The sequence below is a fragment of the Bombus impatiens genome, unplaced genomic scaffold, assembly GCF_000188095.3.
Source record: "Bombus impatiens unplaced genomic scaffold, BIMP_2.2 scf_0526, whole genome shotgun sequence".
NCBI lineage: Eukaryota > Metazoa > Arthropoda > Insecta > Hymenoptera > Apidae > Bombus > Bombus impatiens.
In genome coordinates, this window is record NT_176945.1 from 195667 (window position 1) to 220449 (window position 24783).

Below are 24783 nucleotides of genomic sequence, written 5' to 3' on the forward strand. Positions count from 1 at the left end.
AAAAAAAAAAAATTAAAGAAAAGATATATAAAAGAAGAAACCAGGAAAATGATACTTTTTATACGTAATACAAACTGAAAACGAAAACACGTGCGCTTCTTGAGAATTAAAAAAGTATTGAAGAAGAATTAAACGATCAGATTCTTCAGATATTTTTAGGATCACTCGCCATGGATTAGAGACGTCACTTCGAAATCCATTCACCGTGTGATAACGATCGCCACATTGAAATCGGGTTAACAACGTTTAAACTTTACACGAGCTTGCCATTAACCACTTGAATTCAGCCTGCACGAGCTACCTTCTTCCTTTCGCGGTAATTATTACAAGGACAAAGTAACGTTTTGTACTTTCTACTGGAACGACGCTTCACCTTTCTTTTCCTCGGAATTGGCAGAAGAATAGGCGACGATTCTACGAGCAAACTCTCGAATCTTACCGCCGTGAAACGTAAAGCATTCCACGGAAAGGAATCGTCGCTGAAAAGAACGCTGAAATGTTTGAAAGCATCGCGATAATCCCAGAGATTTTGTTATCCGCTGATCCTTTTCAGATACGATACCATGCGTGTAAACGCAGCAACGTTTGCTTGTAAATTAAACTATAAACGTAGCGTAGCGAGCGTCTTCCGTGTAAATTTTCTGTAAAAAGAATATTGTCCGCGCATTGTTCGCGAGAAATACTTTTTCTTTGACGAATAGGATCTAAAAATACATTTGTCGTACTTTACTTACTTTGAAAGATTGTGAATATAAAGCGACAAATACGTTTTCATTAACGTTTTGATTAGAAATTGTTATAAAAATAGTCGTATCTTTTCTACACATAGGAAATCTTTCAACGATAGAAAAAAGCACACGTTGATTCGAAAACGATTGTATCACGGCCAATAGATATAACGAATATCTTTATTCGTTAATACTGCAATTACGCTAAAACACGTTCCGATTGTTTTCCACTTTTCCCCTGATATTGTTTCATCGAAATTGCACCGTGGAAATAGATTATTTTCCGATTTTTAGATATTTCCATGCGTGACCATTTCCGCGACTATGTGTTTCGTTGGTAGCGAACCACGTTTAGAAACTATCAACGAAACAAAACGGAACGGAAAATACAATAAAATAAAATCACCTCGTACAGGTATCGCAAAAAGAACATGGAACGATTGTTGCGTTCGATACGCATTAAAACGTGAATCGTGATTGAAAGTTACGCGTGCAGGTACTCGACGTCGAACACTCGAGCCCTATTATTTTGCCAAGTTACGAGCCAGGGATAATTCCGCGTTTTAATATGCATCGAACCGGTATAAAATTTCAATGGCCCGGCCAATAATAGAGCTACGCGGACATTTTACTTCCATTTGTATTCCACTTGGTCGACTTAAACACGCTGGGCTGTAAGGCTTTCCTATTCCCCTTCGTGCCGCGGTTAACATTTACGTCGAACTGTTCTGCTGTTACTGCACGATCATAAAAATAAAAAGAAGAGGAGGAAAAAGAAAAGAAAACACTCGTATGTAAAACGGCAGTGAAAGTTTCTGCTTCCATTTTGTCGGCCATTTAATTGCCTAACAATGAATCGCGCTGCCGCGGAAAATGCTTTCGTCGTTTAAATAAGTTCGCAGGAAACGAACGCTACGATTAAAACGATGTGATTGCAAGCTGTTTATATAATATACGATCTTCTGTTAATGATTCGTGGCAGTTTATTAATTGGCTAAAACGTTCGAGAGTAATTTGCTGCACTTAAATATAATCTATGGAAATTCGATCGGAGCGCAGGATATACGTTACGAGAATTCAAGTTACGTTACCAAACAGAGTCAGTAGAAAATGAAGTAAAATTATGACCATGTGGTGAGAGTAATTTCAGACGCAACAATTATATTGTAACACGAAGCTTACTAAAAGCGGAAATAAAGTTACGAGCATGCAATTAAGAGAATGCTTTTGAACACAAGGAACCAGGTTATGGAATAAATTCTTCGGAAGCTGAATTAAAATTATTAACTGGCGTTAAGGGGAATAACGTTAAGTACAAGAATTATGTTGTTAAACGGTATGGCCAAAAGCTGAACTAATGAGAATAATAACATTGAATGCAAGAATCACGTTATCAAATAAAATCTTCGCCAGATGTGGATGAAAATTAGATGCGCGCAATAAAAATAATAATTTCCAGCGCGCGTCAAGTTGCATCGTATTATAGAAAATTATACGAATATCAGTCTCGACGCTTAATACATACACGTTATATTATATTTTCTTGAACGAAGCATACTCGGCAGACCACTTTGATTACCAGCAAACTCGTAAAACCATGATATCACTTTTTACCAAGCAGCAGCTTTGCTTCCCACGATCCACCTGTATCTTACACAAAGCTGTCATCCTGCTTTTATCTTTCTTTTTTCGCTTCTTTTCGCTTTAGAACATGCCTTTGGCGACGATCACACTTTGAGAGCCACGGAAAACGACAGGGAAACGGGACAGACAATTAGATGCATCCTAAATGCGGACTCTCGATGTCCATTAACCGAACTTTACAGTTTTCTGTGGGTGTTTTTTCTACTGGCGAAGAAAAAACTGCGAGAATCGCCCACAGAGACGTATTATGCCAATGGACGAATCCTTTCTGCGGGAATTTTAATTATTCGCTGAATTCGGTTCGTTAAACTAATTTGCGTGGAATTGTTTCTCAGCTAATTCTTTTCTGTCCCTCTCAGATCCCATCGGGTTTTCTTCGTTCTTCTCACAATGATTTCTGTCGTGCAGGATTTCTTAATTGACGGATGATTAAAGGGTTTACGTTTGGTTTAATTTTCACGAAAGGATCGTTCGCGAAGGATAGTTAATCGGAGGTCATAAATTCCACGCATTTAGCTATAGAATTTTTGTAAAAGAATTTTTCTACCACTTCGTAGATAATATTTCGCCTTTTCAGCTTGATTTGTTCCTTATAAATCTCAAATTATTAAAAAGAATTTTTATTAAAACTACCATACATTCTGTACACGATACTTTTCAATACGAGACCTCTCAAATAATTCTTTACTTTCTTAATTCGAAATCTTCTCTCTCCCTGAACAAAATTTCCTATCACGATAGATATTTCCTATACAGTGAACACACCCTATGCTTCTTATCGCCAAAACTACCCAACACAAATAATCCAATCCCGCCAGATCCAACCACGCCTCGTTCCTCGCCTCACATCGTAAACAAGCAGCCTTATAAAGACATTAGCAAGCAAGTTCCTCCGAAACTTTATCATCAAACCGATATGTTTGGCGAAAGAGAGCGAACAGACAGGGGAACCATCGGTAAACGTCGTATTTCGTCGCGAAGACGGCTCGACGTCGTTTGTTATCCAGTTGGGCCGATTGAAAGGCGAAGTTTCCGTGGGCCGGTCGACTGCCAGAAATATAGCGACGTAGGAACGCGATGGGACAGAATCATGGAAGTGGTGTAGGAAGGGGCCGAAAGAGGAACGGCCAGAGGATTACATTTCGCATTCATGGAATTCCATGGTGCTCGCGTAAATCAAAAGTTCCGTGTAAGGGTACGGGAACGTGTTCAAAAATGCGTGTTCGACCGAACAAACCGTCGTTCGATCGTAATGCGCTCCGGCGTGGCAACGTCACGAGAAATAAAAATCGGCCGTGTACGGGAAAGGATGAGAAGTACAGCAACGTAGTGGCGTTCGTCCGAAATCGACCATAATTCTTTCGCTTATGTTCAAATGATCTAACTTAGACGACGCTCGGTGTCTCGATTTCGATGATCCAACTTCGACTATCTTTGAGTCAGTGCAACTAGAAGCTAATAACGATGGCGGTAAATGTTGAGTTGGCAACCCAATACTATGCAAATCTAACAAAAACTTGGCTAACAAAATATAATACGTAGAATCTCGATTATCCGAACTGCTGAATTCTCATTATGCGAATGTTCCATTATTCGAACAAGTCTCGCGCGTGAAAGGCTCGATCTCCTAGAAAAATTTCTATCGACGATCAACGATACTACCGACGAGAAGATGATACAAGCAATTATGTTTAAAGTTTACTGTTATATGCTGGCATATGCTTGAGTGGACGTCAAATGTGTGGCGCTAAGAAGAACATGGAAGATACGTTGGAGACACAATGTAGGAAAAAATGGAAGATAATATTACGATAGATGCGGAAGAAACTCCTTCTGCGTTGAATATAATACCACAATTAGGTGATTGTGATAACGACGTGATAGAACGGTTTCAATCTGATGAATCTTCTTCAATTGACCATAATACCATCGTTGTATTACGGCTCGATTAATGAATTGAAACATGAATATAATGGCGATGATGATATTCCTCAAGGTTTTGAAGTATCTGAGACTTTAAAAATAGAGTTAAGATGGTAGGAGGTGGGAAAGGAAGGTAACTTTACATAGTATAAATCTTGAATCGAATTATACTTCGTTTCATTATTTGCATTGCTATTATTAACATTTATGTTCTGTTATATATATATATAGAGATGAAGATGAATATCGGGAAAGTAAGTACTGTATTAGCATTGAAATTCCTTTATCCGCAAACCCTTTTGTCTGCCATTTAGTTCGGATAACCGAAGCTCTACTGTATATTAAAATTTTTGTAACAAGACACTACCTAGTAAAATTAAATTCTAATAATAATAGATAGATAAATGGAAAATAGAAATCAGAGTTTTCGTTTGTTATATAGCAAAGAATAACGAACAGACAAAATATTGCTGGGAACATTCAAAATGCAGAAACTGGAGTAATTCGTCAATTGTCATCCCCTCATCAAAATTTATATTATTTCTCCCATTTATTTCACATCGGCATAATGTGATCTTGCCGTATGTTTTATACAATATCGCGACGTTCCACATTTTCCAGGAAAACTTCAGCACTTCTAATCGGCTTAGTGCTGTGTATTCCATTCGATGGAAATCTTATTGCAAGGGATAGTAAGCAAAAAGGTATTACGTCTTGCTCGTTTGTTCTCGTCAGATGCATTCTCTTTCGTTGTCGAGAGGTGGTTGCACGGTATTCATAGCACGGAATCGATACTTGTTCAATGAAATTTAAGCGAGCATTACTACACAATAGAGAAAGCGAGCTTCGACTTTGGAGAATAAATATTCTAGCTGGTGACAGGTTTTTAAGCGAAACGCACTTTGTAAGGGGGTGCAAAACGCGCTACAAACGTTGTAGGCGAGCTGTGTACGAGTTCTGTTTGGTTCGAGGAAACTCCTTCGGGTATACAGTATGGTAAACGGGCCTTCGTGTAGTTACGGAAGTGGCAGCGAATGAAATTCGGGAATTTGAATACAAATTGAGGCGAGGACACGGGGAATGGAATGGGATTCAGGGTGTGTTGATAAACTCTCTTTTCCCCCTTTTCAGTTTTTTTTTTTTTTTTTTTTTTTTTTTTTTCGAGGGTGAGAAATGATGGATCGGTTTTAGCGTAAACGATATTGCGAATTTGATGAAGCGAGGAAAGTTCGTGTTAGCTAACTTTTGATTTTCTGCTGTTGAATATTATTACGACAGAAGCTACATTTGCCTTTAGCAGAGAAAAAGAAATCTATGATAAGCAGAACGAAGAATTTTGTAATGGAAGTTTACTAAAAGAAGCGTAAAGAACGTTAAGCTGATTCCCATTGAAATTGCTGCAGATAATTTTTTGTCGTTACGCATGATTTGAACGAAAATTGTAGCTTTTCTTTTAAAACTAGCGAAATAAATTCTCGTACCCTCGCGGCAAACGTTCGAAGTTAAACAACCTTCGCCTCAAATACGAAAATTTCATAGAAAGAAAAAGAGAAAGAGAGAAGAGTTCGAAAGACTGCCGGGCTTGGACCAAAACTTTTTTTCCCCAATGATAGCACCTGATCGAAGTTTCGTGCTTCTCACGGGCCGGATCGATATAGAAGCCTTGGATTAAAGACGGATTGGCACGTTCATTACCAACGAAGCTTCCGCTTTTCTTTCTCCCTCGTCCCTGTCGATCGAAGAATTTAGGAAGATACGAATTTAACAGCTGAATTGGAAATCTTATATCCTTTCAGTTATAATTATCCACAAAAGCCTTTGTACACTTTATGAAAAGGCTAACTATTTTTATTGAAATAAAACTATTTTTATATGGCTATACAGTATATATATGTAGTAAGTATGTAAATTAGTACCTGTGCAAAGCTATGAAATTTTATAACATTTTTTGATGTACGAAAACTATCACAGGTCACTGTGTAACGATCGAACGTGTATCAGAATTCTTCGTACTTTGCAAAGAGAAAAATATTTGATGCTATTTATTAATCGTACACGTTCGTTTATGTGCAAACAGAATGTAAATAAGATAATTTCGTATGTTTATCTCAATTAGATTTATGAAAGGAATGGTAAACAAATGTCGAGCTGTTTGCTTCATTGCTTCAAAGTGGGAAGAAGGTATCGGAGGAAACATTTTCTACGAAAAAATTCGATCTCGGGGGGAGAAAATTCCATTTCCATGGAAGTGAAACATATTGTATCAGGAAACATTTATTTTAATCTTCTTTGGTAAATAGTCGACTAAAAGAATTCCACGGCACTTTGGATTACGTTCCTCCATCCATTCTCTTTTTTTCTTTTTTTGCCTTCTAACATTTCTAACGAAAAATTGCCTTTGAATTCGATAACTTCGAATTCGATTATTTCTTGTCACCTGGCCTCTATTTAAAAAAATTTTTCTTTTTTTGGCAGCAAGAAATTTTGAAACATAATTAGGAAAAGTATTTAAATACGTCGCTAAATTCGACCCCAATCCCGAAATTTTCTTTTTTTTTTTTTTATTAAAACGTTAATCGCATTAATTATGTATTATATATATTTATATTATTATATTACATACCATAGCATTATGTATGAAACATAATACCCTTACGTTAATATACATGAATGAGAAACGATGAAGGCAAAGTACTAATTAAACGATAGCAAACTTCCTAAGCCACCCTAATGGATTTTAACTTTTTAATGCGGCGCATCCACCATAAAGCAGAAGAATAAACATTTCGTCGAACGGCGAAATTAAAAGCGAAGAATTAAACGCTTCTATGATTCGCCGCGGCTCCGGCCAGCGTTTACGGGGCTTATCAGGCTTTTAAAACCTTATCGGCACGTTTTAGTCGAGCAATTTCGTCAAGGATAAACTTTGGGAAACGCGAAGGCACGTAACAGTGGCGCGTAAATTCACTTGGCTAAGGCTCGTAACGTGGCCGGTCTCCCTCGTTTCGCGCGTTCTATCGTCAGCCTCAAACGAGACCTCAAAACTGGCGAAAGGCACTCGAAACGTCCTCGTGAAAACCCATGGTACGCGTCGGCGTAGCGGCGATGGTGGCCGCGATAAGAACTCGTTGAAACTGTGGTCGGACAGACGAAAATCCATCCGGCATAATGTGAAAAGACGAGTGCTTTTTCTCTCGGTCCCCGGGTCTTCTCGAAAGAGCATTTTCCCCCAAGAAGCTAAAAGAGACTTCTTGTTTTATTCTACCGCAGCCTGGTTTCTCGCAATTTTATCTTCTGCTCCTTTCTCGTTCGACGTCCATTAAAAGCAAGGTTTAGCAAGGGTGCAGAGGTTAATCCGTGACGTGAATCTGTTTGAAGTTAGAGTAGGCTAATTACGGTCTGATCGTGGCTGTTTGGGATGCGTTTATAGCTTGCGAATATTAAATGTGATAGACAGCGAATTATTAGAGTTGTTGGAATATTGAAGCTACATGTTTAGTATTTTGTTCTGAGCGGTATATTTTCGCTGATTTTATTCCATATGAAAGTGTTAGGTTGTCTGAAAAGTTTCTTCCGTTTTATGAGGAAATAATAGACGCACAATCTTTTTTTTTTTGTTTTATATTATTTTGTCGAATTACATACGATCCATTTTGTTCTGTTGAGATAAACACCACGACATTTCACAGACTTTGTTTCACGTTTGTATGAAGGTGTATTGTAAAAAACACGTGGAAAGACGCTTTCCAGACAACCTAATATACACGTTGTGATAGGAATCTATTAAATTTATTAAGTAGCAGGGTAAACTATTAGGAAATTAGTTTGGACATGATATGAAAGGTGCGATGTTAAATGTAAAATTCGTGCTACGTGTTCAACCTGGATGAGATAAATATATAAAATATTGGAATGCTATTTGTTACGCATATATGTTACACGTGTGTATCAACAGTCCTGGAAAATGTACAGGGAAAGAAAAGAAATATTTGGTAGCGAATTCTTGTTCAAAATTTAAACATTTCAGACGTAAGTTTGCGAGCGTCCGCAGAGAAAAGTATAGAGAAAAGGAGGGCGACTAGTAGTTTACATAAATATGAACATTCTAGCCAGTGTGCAACGAAATTCGATTCGAATTTCTCTGTTCCCGAAAACCATCTCCAGGGAAAATTGTGTTCTCCGTGCAAAGAAGGGTCACGAGCGTATTTCTTCTACCGTAAAATTATTGCAAAGCACAGTGCTTGAAAAATTCAGCGAGAATATTTCGAGTAATTTCTCTCTCAGCATAAAAGCAGCAATTTTTTTCTTTTTTTCATTTTATTTTAATACCTTAATCTTCCTCCCTGAGGAAAGAAAGATGTTTAACACTAGGTTTACGGGACCCGTCAATTTGATGGATTTTAAACTTCGAAATGAAACATCCGAAAAACCATAGCATTAATTTTAACCATTTTTCATCGTACATTAATCATTTCATCTAAGGAATTTATACACACAATTATTTTTTTCTAGGCTTTCTAATCTTTCTAAATCTGTATGTAGTGTACCTATCTCTACGAAACTCGTCAAATTGACGAGCTAGCTGATTTCATAAACAAATCGTTTTTCAAAGACAGTGTGCAAAAGTTTCAGTTATTGTAGACATTTCCCATTATTGTCTTCGCTTATTGTAAGTATTTACAATAGGATAATTGAATTTGGGCACAGTATTTTCTTTTTTTTAACCAATCCACCTTTTCTAGCAATCATGACTAATTCCAGGAGATATATAATATAATAAGATAATAATATAATAAGATATTGAACAAAATTGTCAATATCAATGAAGATTGTTCTGAGGATACCTCCGAAGAAGATCAATACGAATTAGGCCAAAGCGAAGCTGACAGTGAAAGTTGTGAATACACTGAAAGTGGAGAGATAGAAGGATCTTCGGATAATGAAGAGGAAAACTTCTTGAAAGTGTATCGTAACAAGAAAAGGATGCATATTTTCTTCTAGTTCTGACTCCGAGGATGAAACAACGAGCATTCCAAGCACATCCCAAAATGTAATGGGTGAAATTGAAATTGCGATTGATGGGACACAGTGGATAAAACTGAAAGCAGACGGATCTAGAGGTAGGACGCCCGTTCGTATGATATTCAAGGATATCGCAGGACCTACTGGCTGTGCTAAGAGAAATATTATATCGGGCTGTGTAACTAGTACTTTCGAATTGATAATTGGCAGACACATAATGGAACCAGATAAAAGATTGCACTGAAACCGAGGCGCATCGAGTTTTGAAAAAAGACGGACAATCACAGTTGCTAAGTTACGTAATTTTCTAGGAATTCTATATGCCCGGGACGCGTATGAAGCGAGATCATTGAAAGCCTCCGAAAGATTACAAACAGATAAATTTGCGCTGATATCCGAAATATGGAACAGACTTATAAGTAATAGCCAGGCTTGTTACAAGCCATATGAAAATATCTCAATAGATGAACAATTATTTCCAACGAAAACCCGATGCAGGTTTACGCAATATATGCCGAATAAGCCTCATAAATTTGGCATTAGATTTTGGTTTGCAGTTGACGTCCAAACAAAACATATTTTGAATGGTTTCCCTTGTACGGGGAAAGATGAAACTCGATGCTCAAGAGAAAAAAGGACAAGATGACTTTGCTTTCCTCAAATTTATATAAATCAGAAAACTGCACGCTTACTGCGTATAAAAGTAAACCTAACGTAAGAGTCCTCCTTCTAAGTACCAAACATGCAGGTATACAAATAGAAGACAATTATAAATGTGTTCTAGAAACCGGATCGAAAATATCCAGAAAGGAGTTCAGACGATCTAGATGAATGTCTAGTAGAAAAAACTGAATTAAAAAGCATTATAAATACGTTGTTAAGTTGATTGACTGTTGAACATAATATGTAATGACAACGTAATGACATATGAAGTGGCACCAATGTTATTAACCTCTACAAAACTTTAATCATTTGTTTCATGTAACTGTTTTTATTGATACATAAAAAACTTTAATCGTGCATATATAAAATATTTTAATTGTGTAATACATTTCAGAGAGACATAATAAAAACGTCAATTTTTATAATCTTTTATTTATAATTTTTGATATAAAACAATACATTGGTTGTTAACACAACCCTAACATATCTTCTTTTATATTAAACAATGTGAGTGTACAATAACAATTAAAACTATTTGTTTATCATACAAGGTATCAACAGATAACTAATTAGAAAGCAAAACGGTTTGTGCATTGAACTAGATAAAATCGTAATAATTTTACATAAAATTACCTTGTATCGTGAAATAATACTTCGCTTTAAATGCAATGTGAAGAACATAAACACACGGTTTCGACTAAAACTACGGGGTGTTCTTATAACCCTCGAACATAAAACAAATATTCAATTGTCCGAAATATTACGTCCGAAACACTGAAGTCGCTCCATCTAGAGATCGTTTAATTCTAGAGATCGATAAATCGAAGCTACTCGTAAGCTCGAACGATTGCCAATTGCCATCTTAGCGTAACAATCCTGTTTCAATTCGAACGGTCCTTTCAAACGTGTGTTAACAAATATATCGCGAAAGTTATATATATTTCATTTTTATAAATTTGGCTCTTACAAAAAGTAATCCAAGGTTGGATTTTCCGCGTTTATTCGCTTTCGTTGCCACCTCCTCGATCTGTACTCGATTGGCGGGAACCAACATCACTGCTCAAAACTGATTTTCTCGACTCTAGAGTAGCAGAGCTGGAATAAAATAAACGCAATATGTGACCATCACGGTATCACGGGAGCTATATTTCGTTTCGGTGAGTGTATTTTGATGTTCTTTTTATTTACCTTGCTGATCCAGTAGCGCTGCGACTTCAAGAGCCACTCTTTGACCGTGAGCCGGAACGCGATCTAGATCTTGACACAGATTTACATTTTGATCGGCTTCTGCTTCTTGATATACGTCTCCCCGACTGTGAACCACTCCTTGATCCTGATTATGATCTTGACCTTGATCGCGAAGCTACTTTTCTGGAACCACCAGTAGACCTTGATCTCGATCGTACTCCAGCTGCAAAACCCGATCTTGATCGTGCACTAGCTGCAGAACCCAATCTTGATCGTGCGCTAGATGCAGAACTCCATCTCAAACGTGCGCTAGCTGTAGAACCCGATCTCAAACGTATACTACGTGCGGAGCTTCGTCTCAATAGTGCGCTAGCTGTAAGACCCCATCTTGATGTTGCGCTATCTGCAAAACCCGATATTGATCGTGCACTAGCTGCAGAAACCCATCTCAAACGTATACTACGTGCGGAGCCTGATCTCGATGGTGCGCTAGCTACAGAACCCGATCTCAACCGTACACTGCGTGCGGAGCCTGGTCTCAATAGTGCGCTAGCTGTAAGACCCCATCTTGATCTTGCGCTATCTGTAAAACCCGATATTGATCGCGCACTAGCTACAAAACCCGATCTTAAACGTACACTACGTACGGAACCTGATCTCAATAGTGCGCTAGCTGTAGAACCCGATCTCAAACGTACACTACGTGCGGAGCCTGATCTCGATGATGCGCTAGCTAGAGATCCCGATCTCAAACGTACATTACGTGCGGAACCTGATCTCAATAGTGCGCTAGCTACAGAACCCGATCTCAAACGTACACTACGTGCGGAGCCTGATCTCGATAGTGCGCTAGCTACAGAACCCGATCTCAAACGTGCACTACGTGCGTAGCCTGGTCTCAATAGTGCGCTAGCTGGAAGACCCCATCTTGATCTTGCGCTATCTGCAGAACCCAATATTGATCGTGCAGTAACTGCAGATCCGCATCTCAAACGTGCACTACGTGCAGAAGCTGATTTTGATCGTGCACTAGCTGCAGAAAACGAACTCAAACGTACACTACGTGCGAAGCCTAATCTCGATGGTGCGCTGGCTACAGAACCCGATCTCAAACGTACACTACGTGCGGAGCCTGGTCTCGATAGTGAGCTAGCTGGAGAACCCCATCTTGATCTTGCGCTATCTGCAGAACCCGATCTTGATCGTGCACTAGCTGCAGATTCCGATCTCGAACGTGCAATACGTGGAGAGCCTGATTCCGATCGTGTGCTAGCTGCAGAATCCCATATTGATCTTGCGCCATCTGCAGATCTCGATCTTGAGCGTGCGTTAGCTGGCGAACCCCATCTTGGTAGTAGGCTAGCTACAGGACCCCATATCGAACTTGCGCTATCTGCAGAGCCCCATATTGATCTTGCGCTATCTGCAGATCCCGATCTCGTACGTGCGCTAGCTGCAGATCCCGATCTCGAACGTGCACTACGTGGAGAGCTTGATTTTGATGGTACATTAGCTGGAGAACCCGATCTTGATCGTGCACTAGCTGCAGATTCCGACCTCAAACGTGCACTACGTGGAGAGCCTAATTTCGATCGTGCACTACGTGGAGAGCCTAATTTCGATCGTGCACTACCTGCAGAGCCTGATCTCGATCGTGCACTAGCTGCAGAACCCGATCTTGATGATGGGCTAGATGCAGAACCCGATCTCGAACGTGCACTAGCTGCAGATCCCGATCTCGAACGTGCACTACGTGGAGAGCCTGATTTTGATGGTACATTAGCTGGAGAACCCGATCTTGATCGTGCACTAGCTGCAGATCCCGATCTCGAACGTGCACTACGTGGAGAGCTTGATTTTGATGGTACATTAGCTGGAGAACCCGATCTTGATCGTGCACTAGCTGCAGATCCCGATCTCGAACGTGCACTACGTGGAGAGCTTGATTTTGATGGTACATTAGCTGGAGAACCCGATCTTGATCGTGCACTAGCTGCAGATCCCGATCTCGAACGTGCACTACGTGGAGAGCTTGATTTTGATGGTACATTAGCTGGAGAACCCGATCTTGATCGTGCACTAGCTGCAGATCCCGATCTCGAACGTGCACTACGTGGAGAGCTTGATTTTGATGGTACATTAGCTGGAGAACCCGATCTTGATCGTGCACTAGCTGCAGATCCCGATCTCGAACGTGCACTACGTGGAGAGCTTGATTTTGATGGTACATTAGCTGGAGAACCCGATCTTGATCGTGCACTAGCTGCAGATCCCGATCTCGAACGTGCACTACGTGGAGAGCTTGATTTTGATGGTACATTAGCTGGAGAACCCGATCTTGATCGTGCACTAGCTGCAGATCCCGATCTCGAACGTGCGCTAGCTGCAGATCCCGATCTCGAACGTGCGCTACCTGCAGATCCTGATCTCGATCGTGCACTAGCTGCAGAACCCGATCTTGATGATGGGCTAGATGCAGAACCCGATCTCGAACGTGCACTAGCTGCAGATCCCGATCTCGAACGTGCGCTACCTGCAGATCCTGATCTCGATCGTGCACTAGCTGCAGAACCCGATCTTGATGATGGGCTAGATGCAGAACTCGATCTCGAACGTGCACTAGCTGCAGATCCCGAACTCGAACGTGCGCTACCTGCAGATTCTGATCTCGAACGTGCACTAGCTGCAGAATCCGATCTTGATCGTGCACTAGCTGCAGATCCCGAGCTCGAACGTGCACTACGTGCAGAGCCTGATTTCGATCGTGCACTAGCTGGAGAGCCCGATCTTGATCGTGCGCTACCTGCAGAACCCGATCTTGATTGTGCACTAGCTGCAGATTCCGATCTCGAATGTACGTTAGCTGCAGATCCCGATCTGGAACGTGCGCTAGCTACAGATCCCGATCTCATACGTGCATTACGTGCAGAGCCTGATTTCGATCGTGCACGAGCTGGAGAGCCCGATCTTGATCGTGCACTAGCTGCAGATCCCGATCTCGAACGTGCACTACGTGGAGAGCCTGATTTCGATCGTGCACTAGCTGGAGAACCCGATCTTGATCGCGCGCTACTTGCAGAACCCGATCTTGATTGTGTACTAGCTGTAGATCCCGGTCTCGAACGTGTACTACGTGCAAAGCCTGATTTCGATTGTGCACTAGCTACAGAACCCAATCTTGATCGTGCACTAGCTACAAAACCCGGCCTTGATCTTGGCTGCGATTCACTTTCCCTCAAACCACTACGCGATCTTGATCGCGATTGCCTCTTCCACGACCCTGATCTTGATGTCGGGCGTGGACCACTTTTCTCTGCAACGAATCTGGATCTCGACGGACTTTTCGAACACGATTGACTTCTCAGCTTGGAACCTGAACGAGATCTAGACCGTGGACGAAATACGGATCGAGATTGAATTCCTGATCGTGATCGTGATCGTGATCCCAATCGTGAACTACTTCTAGAACGGCTTCTAAATTTCGATCTGGAACGAGACCTAGATTTCGATGTACGGGATTCTTCTAAGTGATACATAATTCGTCTGTTTCTGCGTACGTGACCTCCGTTACGGCTTTTACCTCTGAAAAACAAATTAACGACGCCATTAATTTATTTATTACATATCTCAGTATATTATATTCTTGTAGCGGCACATGAGTCAACGTTGTTTTGGTTGGCTAGGTTCAAAGGTAAACGAACTCCGGACAAAATATTATCGCCGTTATTTGTAATCGTCAACCGGAGTTACATTTAATCTTTTTGTGATACTATCGGTCGATAGACGAACATGCCCTCTAGGACGATTAGTATAACGAACTAGTATAGCGAATCAGTATAGCGAATTAGTATAGCGAATTAGTATAGCGAATTAGTATAGCGAATCATTATAGCGAATGATTATAGCGAGTTATACAGTCGAATAACGAGGGTAAAGTTGAACAGTAGCACTGAGCGAGCGACGATAACGACCGACATACACTATCTGTGTACTTGTACTTAAAGTGATTTTAATATACACTAACTATTACAATTTTATCACGCATCTCTTTAATAAACCACCCAACACGTATAATAAACCACCTCATTCTCATAAAATGAATGATCCTTACCGGTTGGCAATTTTAAAACCTCCTAAATCGCTATCAGATTCGCTCGTTGATATAATTTCCTTCGATAAAGGCATCTTTCTCTTTGCAGTCTCAGCTGTACTTCTCCAAAATGCTCTGTCTTTCTTAATAATCCCTTTTCTTCCACGTTTCGGCTTGAGTCGATCACTTTCTGAACCTGAATATTGCAAAATAAAATATATATTTTTTGAAAAACGCAAATTAATGATGCGTATAATCGAAGATCATGAAATACTATCTTACCACTTTCTCTACTCCCCATCTTTTTCTTGCGCATTACTTTACCCTTGACCCTGTTTTCTTTACGTTCACTTGCTTTTCTTTTGCGTTTCCTTTGTCTACGAGCTTCCTCCCGACTTTCCTCTCTTCCAGAACTACCACTGTCACTAACGTATTGATCAATGCGTGCTTGTTTTCCTTTCCTTCCAGGTTTTTCCGAAGACATTGCATCGAATACCAAAGCGTTCTTTGTCTTTTCAACGTACTCTAAACGTTTCTGTAACATTTCCTGTTCTTTTTGTCGTTGCATTTCTTCAAGTCTCCGTAGTTCTTCCATTTGTCGCATTTTAAATGCTTGTCTATACATTAATACAAGATCATCATTATGATGTTTGATGTATTCCATATGCTAATTATGTTGATATAATTACCTTTCTTCTTCTTGTTTTCTCCTAAACATTTTTTCTTCCTCGTCCCATTGTCTAGCTCTGGCAACATGATATTGCGCTTGCGATAAAAGATCTTGACAGCACTTTGCTTTTGCTTTCGCAAGTTGCCAAATTTTACCTTCATGCGTTGATAGATATTGGAAGTATTTATGTGAGATTCGCAATTCGTAAACTGCCTGGAGCACTGTTGTTAATGTGGACTTCTCATCCTTCAAAATTTGTGTCGCTAGACATTGAAGGACAAGTGCAACATTGTATAACAAAACAGTGTCCTGTGGAGCTACTCTTCTTCCCTAAATTGATATAATGAAATTGATTAGTTATTCTTCTTTAATCAATATTAACGATATCAGAGCATGACACAATGTTTCTGGCTCACCTTTAAAAATGTCAATTTTGCTTCTTTTAATTTACCAGCTTTAAAGTAAGCTCTTCCAAGATATTGCAAAACTTTGACATGATGGTATTTATAGAACTTCCGAAGGCAGTTTATATACTGTAAAAAGATATATTTTATAAAATAGATGCCGAAACGTTATCATATCGTATTACATACAAAACGGAAAGTTACCAGTTGGATAGCGTTAAAGAATTGTTTTTGCTCTACATAAATGTGCGCAATATTCAACCATACATCGCAAAATTCTGCTGTTGCTTCTCGAACTTGAGAAAAAATATCTTTAGCTTCATTTACACAACCTTTATGCGCTAGTACAGCTCCTATTCCATTTGCAGCCCAAATATTTTTAGGATCGTTTTGCAAAACCTATGAATTTCAATATCTATATATGTATATACGAATAGGAAGATTTATTATTTTTTAGTATCATACCTTTTTATATATAGCCAATGCTCTGTCTTGATATCGCTTCTTTTGATCTTTATCTTTTCTACTTTGATACAACATTTGCAACCAAATGTTACCCAAAGCAATCAAAGAATAGGCATCGGTACTTGTTTCTGGATTTGTTAAAATTCTTTCGAATTTCTTCTGGCTAGGGCCCCATTGCATTTTATCGAAATGTAAGTTACCCAAAAGAGACCATGCACCTGGGTGCTCGTTATTTATGCTTAAAGCATCCTTAAACCAATCAATCGCTTCATAAATTTGTCCTTTATCTCGAGCCATACAGCCAAGTCGTAAATAACAATCTATATAGTTTGGATGTTTCCATAAAATGGATTTGTATAAGTTTTCTGCTTTATCAAATATACATAAAGCTTCGTTCAAACGAGCCAAATTATATGTCGTCGTAACTGTAATTGAGTTATAGTATACAGGATCGTGTAAGACATCAGCTTTGGAACGCGTTAAAGATTCCTCAAAATTTTTCCTAGCTTCTTCAAAGTTTCCAAGTCTGTGATAAAGTAATAAGTTTTAACCTTGATAGCAGATAAAATAAATTAAAATAAGGAAATATGAAACATACCTATAATGTAGAGCACCAACATTATTTAGAATTTCTGGTGGTATATCTGCCTGGACATTTTCTTTTAAAATCCGAGTTACCATACCATATGCATTTAAGGCGGCATTATGGTCACTTTGCTCCAATATTTGAGCCAATTCAATCCATGCTTCAATATCATCCGGAAATTGTTGAGTTACTTTCTGAAGGTGGTTTTTAGCAATGTTGCGTTTGGATTGAGAACTTGAATTTGCGTAAAGAGATCCAAGAATTTTCATTGTTTCATAATTATTTGGCTGCACTTCCAACACCTTTTCGAAACATTTCGCTGCCTGTGATTTAAAAACAGTGTATGTAAAATTTATTAGTTTTACCCTATCATATATAGTATATAATAATATATATAACACGTTATGCTTACATTTTCTGCATCACCACGATAAACATGCATTTGACCTAAACCGAAGTATGGTAATACAAAAACTGGAGGCGCAAATTGTATTGCCTGATAGTAATATCGAAACGCTTGGTCATAGTCAGCCTGAAATAGTTAAATTATTTTTCAAAATTTTAAGTATGTATATATGTAAACTTACTTATATCGTACACTTACTTGAACATGAAATACTCTGGCTAATTGATAGCAACTTTCTGCACGCATAACCTCGTTCGCAGTATTCTGAAATGCATAGAGGGCTAAGTTCTGTACTTTAATATAGTTCTTTTTATAGAAAAAATGATTTGCCAAATGATTCAACACCATGGAATTAGTTGAGTCAATGATATAAGCTCTTGATAACATTTGAACACCAGCTTTGATACTATCAGACTGTCCTTGATTCAGTTTCAGTACTGAAAGTCCAACTAATGCTCCAACACATCGGTCATCTAACTGTAAAGCTCTTTCAAATGCTAAATACGCTTTTTCCTGGTTATTTAATTTCATAAAACAATGCGCCATCCCCAACCTCACAGCAGCTGGACAATTTGGATTTGTTCTCAATGCCTTTTTATAAAAAGCAAGCGCATCTCTGTAATCTCTTTTGTTAAACGCTATGCATGCTTTTCCCAGTAGGGAAGGAATATTATTTGGAGACCGACTTAGTACAAAATTAAATTGGGCATCAGCCTGAGCCATCCTATCCTCTTCCAGGAGGCAGAGATAAGCTCTGCCAAGTAAATGATTCTATAGCACAAGGAAGTATTATATAAATAATACATAAATATTTCCAGGCATCAAATAAAATATTAAAAATGATATATACCTCGTCATACATAATAATCTTATCTGCAGTTGTATATAATAGAGTGGCTTTTGCAAATAGATCTTTCTTTCTGGCTTTATCCTTTTCTCTGTTGGCTTCCTGCACATAATATGCAGCCAACATATCCAACGCACGCATTTGATCTTGTTCATAGTTACAATAATCAATAGCAGCATCAATCCAAGAAGATTCAAGTATTTTAATGAAATGTTCGATTTTATGTTGTTTGTAATATTCAAGCTATAATACAATATGTTTAATGTCTTGTAGCTTTTCTATTATATCTATTATAATTTGAGGTACCTACAGCCAAATTGACCCAAATATTAAGTCGTAGACGTCCTTGACGTAAATTATCAAGAATCCCATCTATTTCTGGTAATTGATCCAGGTCTAACTCGATTACCTAATAGAATGTAATTTAATATATTAAAAAAATTAATCAGCGAGATTTGGTGAGGGATTTGAGTAAACAAAAAGCTAATTAACACATTAACAGTAAATGCTCGCTAGATAATCGTCGATAACTCGGTAGATAGCTCGTCGATACAGAAAGATACTCGTAGATACTGATAGATACTAACTCGAATAATAACTCTGATAATAACTCGAATAATAACTCGAATAATAACTCGAATAATAACTCAGATAATAACTCGGATAATAACTACTCGCCCGCGATCGCTTTCGTTTATTTATACTGGTCAGGGGAAAGTCAGAAAATTCAAATTCGTCTTTATTCGACGGTTACATGTAGCGGCGACATTGTTTTGCCCGGAGTTTATTTATCATTACGTTTCATGCGTCAGGGCTGTGTCAATGTCCCGAGGCAAAACAACAACGTGATTTGAATTGTCCTCTAACTCATGTGCCGCTACAGATTCAATTTCAACTAACAAATGTCTAATGTTTAACATTTCACTGTACATGACATAAATGGGAAACATATTGTAAACAATATGAACAAAATAAGATCAAAAAATTAGTCCAAAATTGTGCGATTAAAACAAATATGAAACAATAGTCATTTATATTTCATATCGAGGACAAATTTCAAGATATTTAAAGAACGGATAAAGAACCATTCGTTTCCCATCAAAACAAGCCAGGGATTAAATCGTCGATTAACAATCTGTAACGATGCTCGATTAATTACGACCAGCGGTTTCGTTTCATCGAGCGAACGAAATTGCACGAATGCAATCGAACGCACGCGCGAATTAATTCGTTCCCGGAAGCAGGTATCGAGATTACGTGGCCAATCGACTCTGACGTTATCGAACCGATCGAATAATTGATAAGTAACAATTTTAGTCTCGCGGTTTCGACAAAAACTTTCTATTTAACAGACTGAAGAGATGCTAGTACACGTTGTTTACAGCCAACATTATGGTTTCGGAAGTTATCGAGTAAGTAAAGGATCGATATATTTGCTTTGGATAGAGTTGATTTTGAACCTTTCTGTTGTCAACAATTAGACCGCGAATGTTTGTGCAATTTCTTATTTTTATCGCTACAACAAAAGAAATGGAACTTGAGGAAAAATTTTGTTAATCCAACGAACATCATATCTCATATATTTTCGCATATCACGCGTATTATGCACCTTCTTTCCTATCACCAAGGAACAATCCATCGGTATTAATTAACCAATTTTCCAATTGTTTCTATTCTCTTATACCAAAGAACGTATCTTCGTCAGATATTTGGACATAAAAATGATAAATTCTTGAAAATTTATTTATACAAACCATTCTACAAGATTCTTTTTTTTTTTTTTTTAATAAAACATACAGAGACAACTGGAATGGAACATTTGCTCCTGAAACATTAATATCGAATCTTCCTGATATCAAAGCTTCGTTGTCTTTCATCCTTTAGAAATGTGTCCACGAGCGTTGCAAGTCACCTAGCTCGAGTCAGAAGGCGAATTCTCGTGGACGACGAGAAGAGGTGGCCGAGAAGCCGCAGGCCGCCGTCTTGATAAAGGAGTTAAACCGGCTTAATTACCGCGTTACTCGGTTTAAACTAATTACGCGTTTGCCGACAACCACAAATTCTCGAGGCGCAACCTAGCGGGTCGGCATTGTGGCCGAATCCGCAGAGCGACCCTTCTTTATTATGCCGCCATAACCGCTCGTAATTCTACGCGGTACCATTTATACCGTGCTCTTCGTAGCTACAACTGTTGATTCGAGCTTGCTAATCGAGAAACCGGCTCGAGAATTTCAGCTGACGCAACCCGAAGGAGCGTAATTTCTTCCTTTTATTTTCGTTTCGAGGATTAAAGATGGAGGATGAAACGGAGGAATGATTAAGCGCCTAGTGGATTCTCTGCAGGGCGGAAAAGAGATTGTAATTTATGGTTGAAATTTTTATGGCTCGATCAAATGGATGTAATTAAGAAGTTTTTGTAATATCGCATGTACGTTTTCATTAGCTCCTGCTATTCCAGGAAAATCGTTGTAATCGGGGACAAGCATTATAAGTTTATGGTTGAAAAGTGGGAAGAACATTGCCCTTTTTGACTGGTTAATTGCGAAGAAAATGGATGTGCCTAAGAGAATGAAACGAGCGAGGAGTGGAATCGGTTTTTCTAAATATCGCGCGTATATCTTCGTTGGTTAAAGACTTGAGGAAAATTGTTGTAATTAGAGCAATTATTATAAATTTATGATTGAAAATTACAAAGAAAATTGATGCGAAACGTGAGAGAGTGAAACGAGTGTAACGATAGAATCAGTGTTTCCACGAATCAGTTACACACCTGAAGAAACTTATTGCAATATACAGGGTGGTTGGTACAAGCGGAAAGGGGGTAATTCTACGCGAAAAAAGAAGTCGAAAATATAGAATAAAAATGTTTCGTTTGAGGCTTTGTTTTCGAGAAAATCGACTTTGAATTTTCGCTCGGTACGCGTGCACTTTATCACGTCTCGTTATAACGGATCTCACTGTAGATCGTCTCGATGAAAAAATTAAAAAAGAAAATTTAAAAAAATTTTTATTCTATATTTTCAACTTCTTTTTTCGCGTAGAATCACCCCCTTTCCGCTTGTAGCACCAGTTACCAACCACCCTGTATTTATGGCAATTTGTATCGTTCCATTAGGAAGATTCAACATGATCTGATTGTACACGACGACTTATTTAAATCTACGATAATCACATGATAATTTTGATGATCTAGTTAAGAAGGCTAACTAAATCAGTTGTTCGCTGATCAGTCGATCCAATCTCAAAAACCATTCCATCAAAAGAATTCCAAAATCCCGAATAACGGAAACATCATCAACTCGGTCATAAATCACTTAATTCACACGGTGCCTATCGCCTAACGAATAAATTCCAAACACGAGGATGTTTTCATTATCGAAACACAGGAAGAATACACTGATGTTCACAGGTTACACGATTCGCAGCAATATTTATCTGGCTCTCTGCCATGCGCCATCGTGTTTCCCAGTGGTTGCCGGTGCCGGGAACATTTTTCACTGTCCCGTTAAGGGAATTCTAAGCAAAGAAAATTTAATGGCATAATATATGCAGGAAGTAATATTATAAAATTATAATTAACATAGCCGCTCGTGCGAGCACGCTAAACGCATTATAATAGTATTTCAGTTTACGAGACATCCCTGTTCACGAGACGTGCAACATTGTTGGTGCGCGCAGACTGGCGCCCAACCCTTACAGCCTGGTAATTTCGTGTTACGACGATGCAGTGCTTAACGATTATGAAGCTCTCTCTCTCTCTCTCTCTCTCTCGTCTAGCATTACGGAAATTCCGGAATTTTTTCCGCCCTACGCGAGGGAGGGTATGGCGAGCGAATTTTGACAAAGAACTCAACCATCCCTGCTCCCAGTACTTTATCGACGTTATTATGTTATATAATTACGATACACGACACAGGCTGAAAAGCGAAATTTAGTTTTTAATACAGTTCCTTTATTACGTTGAGGAACGCTCCTCGTTATATGCAAAATCCATTTAATTACCCTTTGTTCTAGTAAAAGAAAAAAGAAACAGATACGAAAAGGAATAATAGAGTAATTTACTTTTTTAATCAAGCTATGCTACGCTAATGAAAAACCTGCTCTGAATCGCCTTTTATCGTATTACGTTAAAAGCCAGCTATTTCGACTTGTTTTGGAAACATTGTAGATTTGTTTGGAAGGAAATTCCTCTATTTAACGAATAGGGCATGATCATCTTTGTCTTGGTTATTATCCTTGTATGGCATAATCGACACAGTTTGAGCGAATGAAAGAATAGATCCAAATATTAAAGTCATTCTTCAACTACTTGCTGGAAATTCGTAATTAACTATTCGTAATTAAATCTAAAGAAATTTATACGTTTGTTCTCTCTTTGGCAAATTGGAAATTTGGTAGTGGACACGGCTGATTATAAACTGATAATCGAATCCATTGCACGAAAATAACACGTCTCCTATCTTATAACCGACAAACGCTAATACTTTAGTCGAGACATGGAAAAATGCATAAAGGGACAACACAGATTTTGTAATATCAAAGCTAAGACGTTGCTTTTATTATCAGAAATGAAATATTAACAACGAGTCGCTAATTGCAGTCGTATCAACGACGACAAATGCAAAGCAGGAAAATACCGCGTTTGCAAGTCTACTACCAAGCGAAAGTTTATCAAAACGAGGGAAGATCGTTAAAAGAGGGGAAACTGAAAGATCTAAAAATGTGAGAATCTGCTCGTAGGGAGCGTAGGTTCGCGGTATTTTAATATCGTCCACTTCGTGCGGTGGAAACAAAGTTATGGAAATGGAGAATGAAGGGAAAATAGAAGGGAAATGCACTCGAGCAATTAAAGCGTTGCGCGGAGAACAGTTTCATTTAACGACGCGCGCGCGCGTGCTTCCCCCTTTTGTTCCAGATGTCAAGAATGTCCTGTGGTGAAGCCAACGTTCCTTTGCGGAAGCGATAATCGCACGTACAGTTCGCCATGCCGACTGGAATACCACAATTGCATCCACCACACGTCAGTTCGCATCGCCTGCAAAGGATTCTGCCCCTGCAAAGGTGAGGATCGCGTGTATCTCGTCGCGGAAACGTTTTCTAAACGCTGGAAATCGGTGTCAGTGGGTTCGAGCTCGCGTGAACATCGTTCTTACGTATCAAACTGCTTATGGAACAAGCCTTGTTGCAAGTTAAAAGGTAAAACGGGTGATACGGATAGAGCAGATGTTGCTATTTGGTCAATGAATTTGAATGGAAGAAAAATTTGGAATAATAGAATATTAGAGAAATTAGAGATCGAGTATTGTTTCGTTTAGTTTCGTTGTTATTTTGGTAAAATTCCATCAACTATGAAAACGAATCTTGAGACGAAGAATTTGTATACGAGATTTTTGGTAAAGATTCATTTGTATATGAAAAGACCAATTTTAGGATTCAATATATTGGCAATCGATTTTATATTTTTGAAACTTTCCTTTTTTTAGTTTGATTTCGAGTCGACGTACGTTATTTATGTCTTTACCTATGTCTTCTGTATTTTGTATATTATTACAAACGAATCAGTGGATTATTATACATGGTTCTTTAAAGACTTGTGTTAGCTGTACTCCTCTTGTTAGCTACGACAGATACAAATGCTTCTTTTTATCCTTCAAGCGACATGAAAATCAAAAAATCAATAGAGATGTAGCTTTTATATTCTAAAATATGTATGTGGATAAACGAATAACAAATGACCTGATTCTCATAAAGTTTAATATTAAAAAAAAGTTACTCTAAAAATAGGGATCATCTATATGGGATCGGAATAGAAATCAACCCCTTGGTGTCAAATGACATTTGAGCGTGGCGTATCACATGTACGTTTCTCATGCCAGAATATAATTTAATTATTAGTACGACGTCATTTAGTATGAAATTCTATCCATTTCAGAAAGAACGTTTTAATTTTGAAATAACATAAATTTCCTTTTACCACAGTCCACGTAGAAACTCGCACGAAAATAGATGGTACTCTGTAGTTAAATATTATTATGTAGTAGTATATAATAAATTTAATCATTTCTACATAAATTCTATTTGAATTTAATCACACGCCAAACACGCCAACGAAACTTAACGTAAAACGATATTACAGTTATTTCAGGG

The 24783-nt window shown here is 38.5% G+C and overlaps 1 protein-coding gene and 1 pseudogene across 1 annotated transcript; one reads left to right on the forward strand and one right to left on the reverse strand.

Moving 5' to 3' along the window:
- The first annotated feature begins 9086 nt into the window (after positions 1-9086).
- LOC112213205 lies at positions 9087-9830 on the forward strand (annotated as a pseudogene).
- Positions 9831-10698: 868 nt separating this feature from the next.
- On the reverse strand, positions 10699-23622 carry LOC112213208 (RNA polymerase-associated protein CTR9 homolog). Its single transcript, XM_033321902.1, is given in 16 exon segments — positions 10699-11075; positions 11169-11435; positions 14376-14750; positions 15280-15454; positions 15541-15875; positions 15948-16258; positions 16345-16461; positions 16537-16731; positions 16798-17323; positions 17396-17706; positions 17796-17915; positions 17988-18560; positions 18640-18879; positions 18947-19045; positions 19260-19270; positions 23613-23622. Coding segments are annotated over 16 exon segments (3762 nt in total). The 3' UTR covers positions 10699-10978.
- Positions 23623-24783: the final 1161 nt, after the last annotated feature.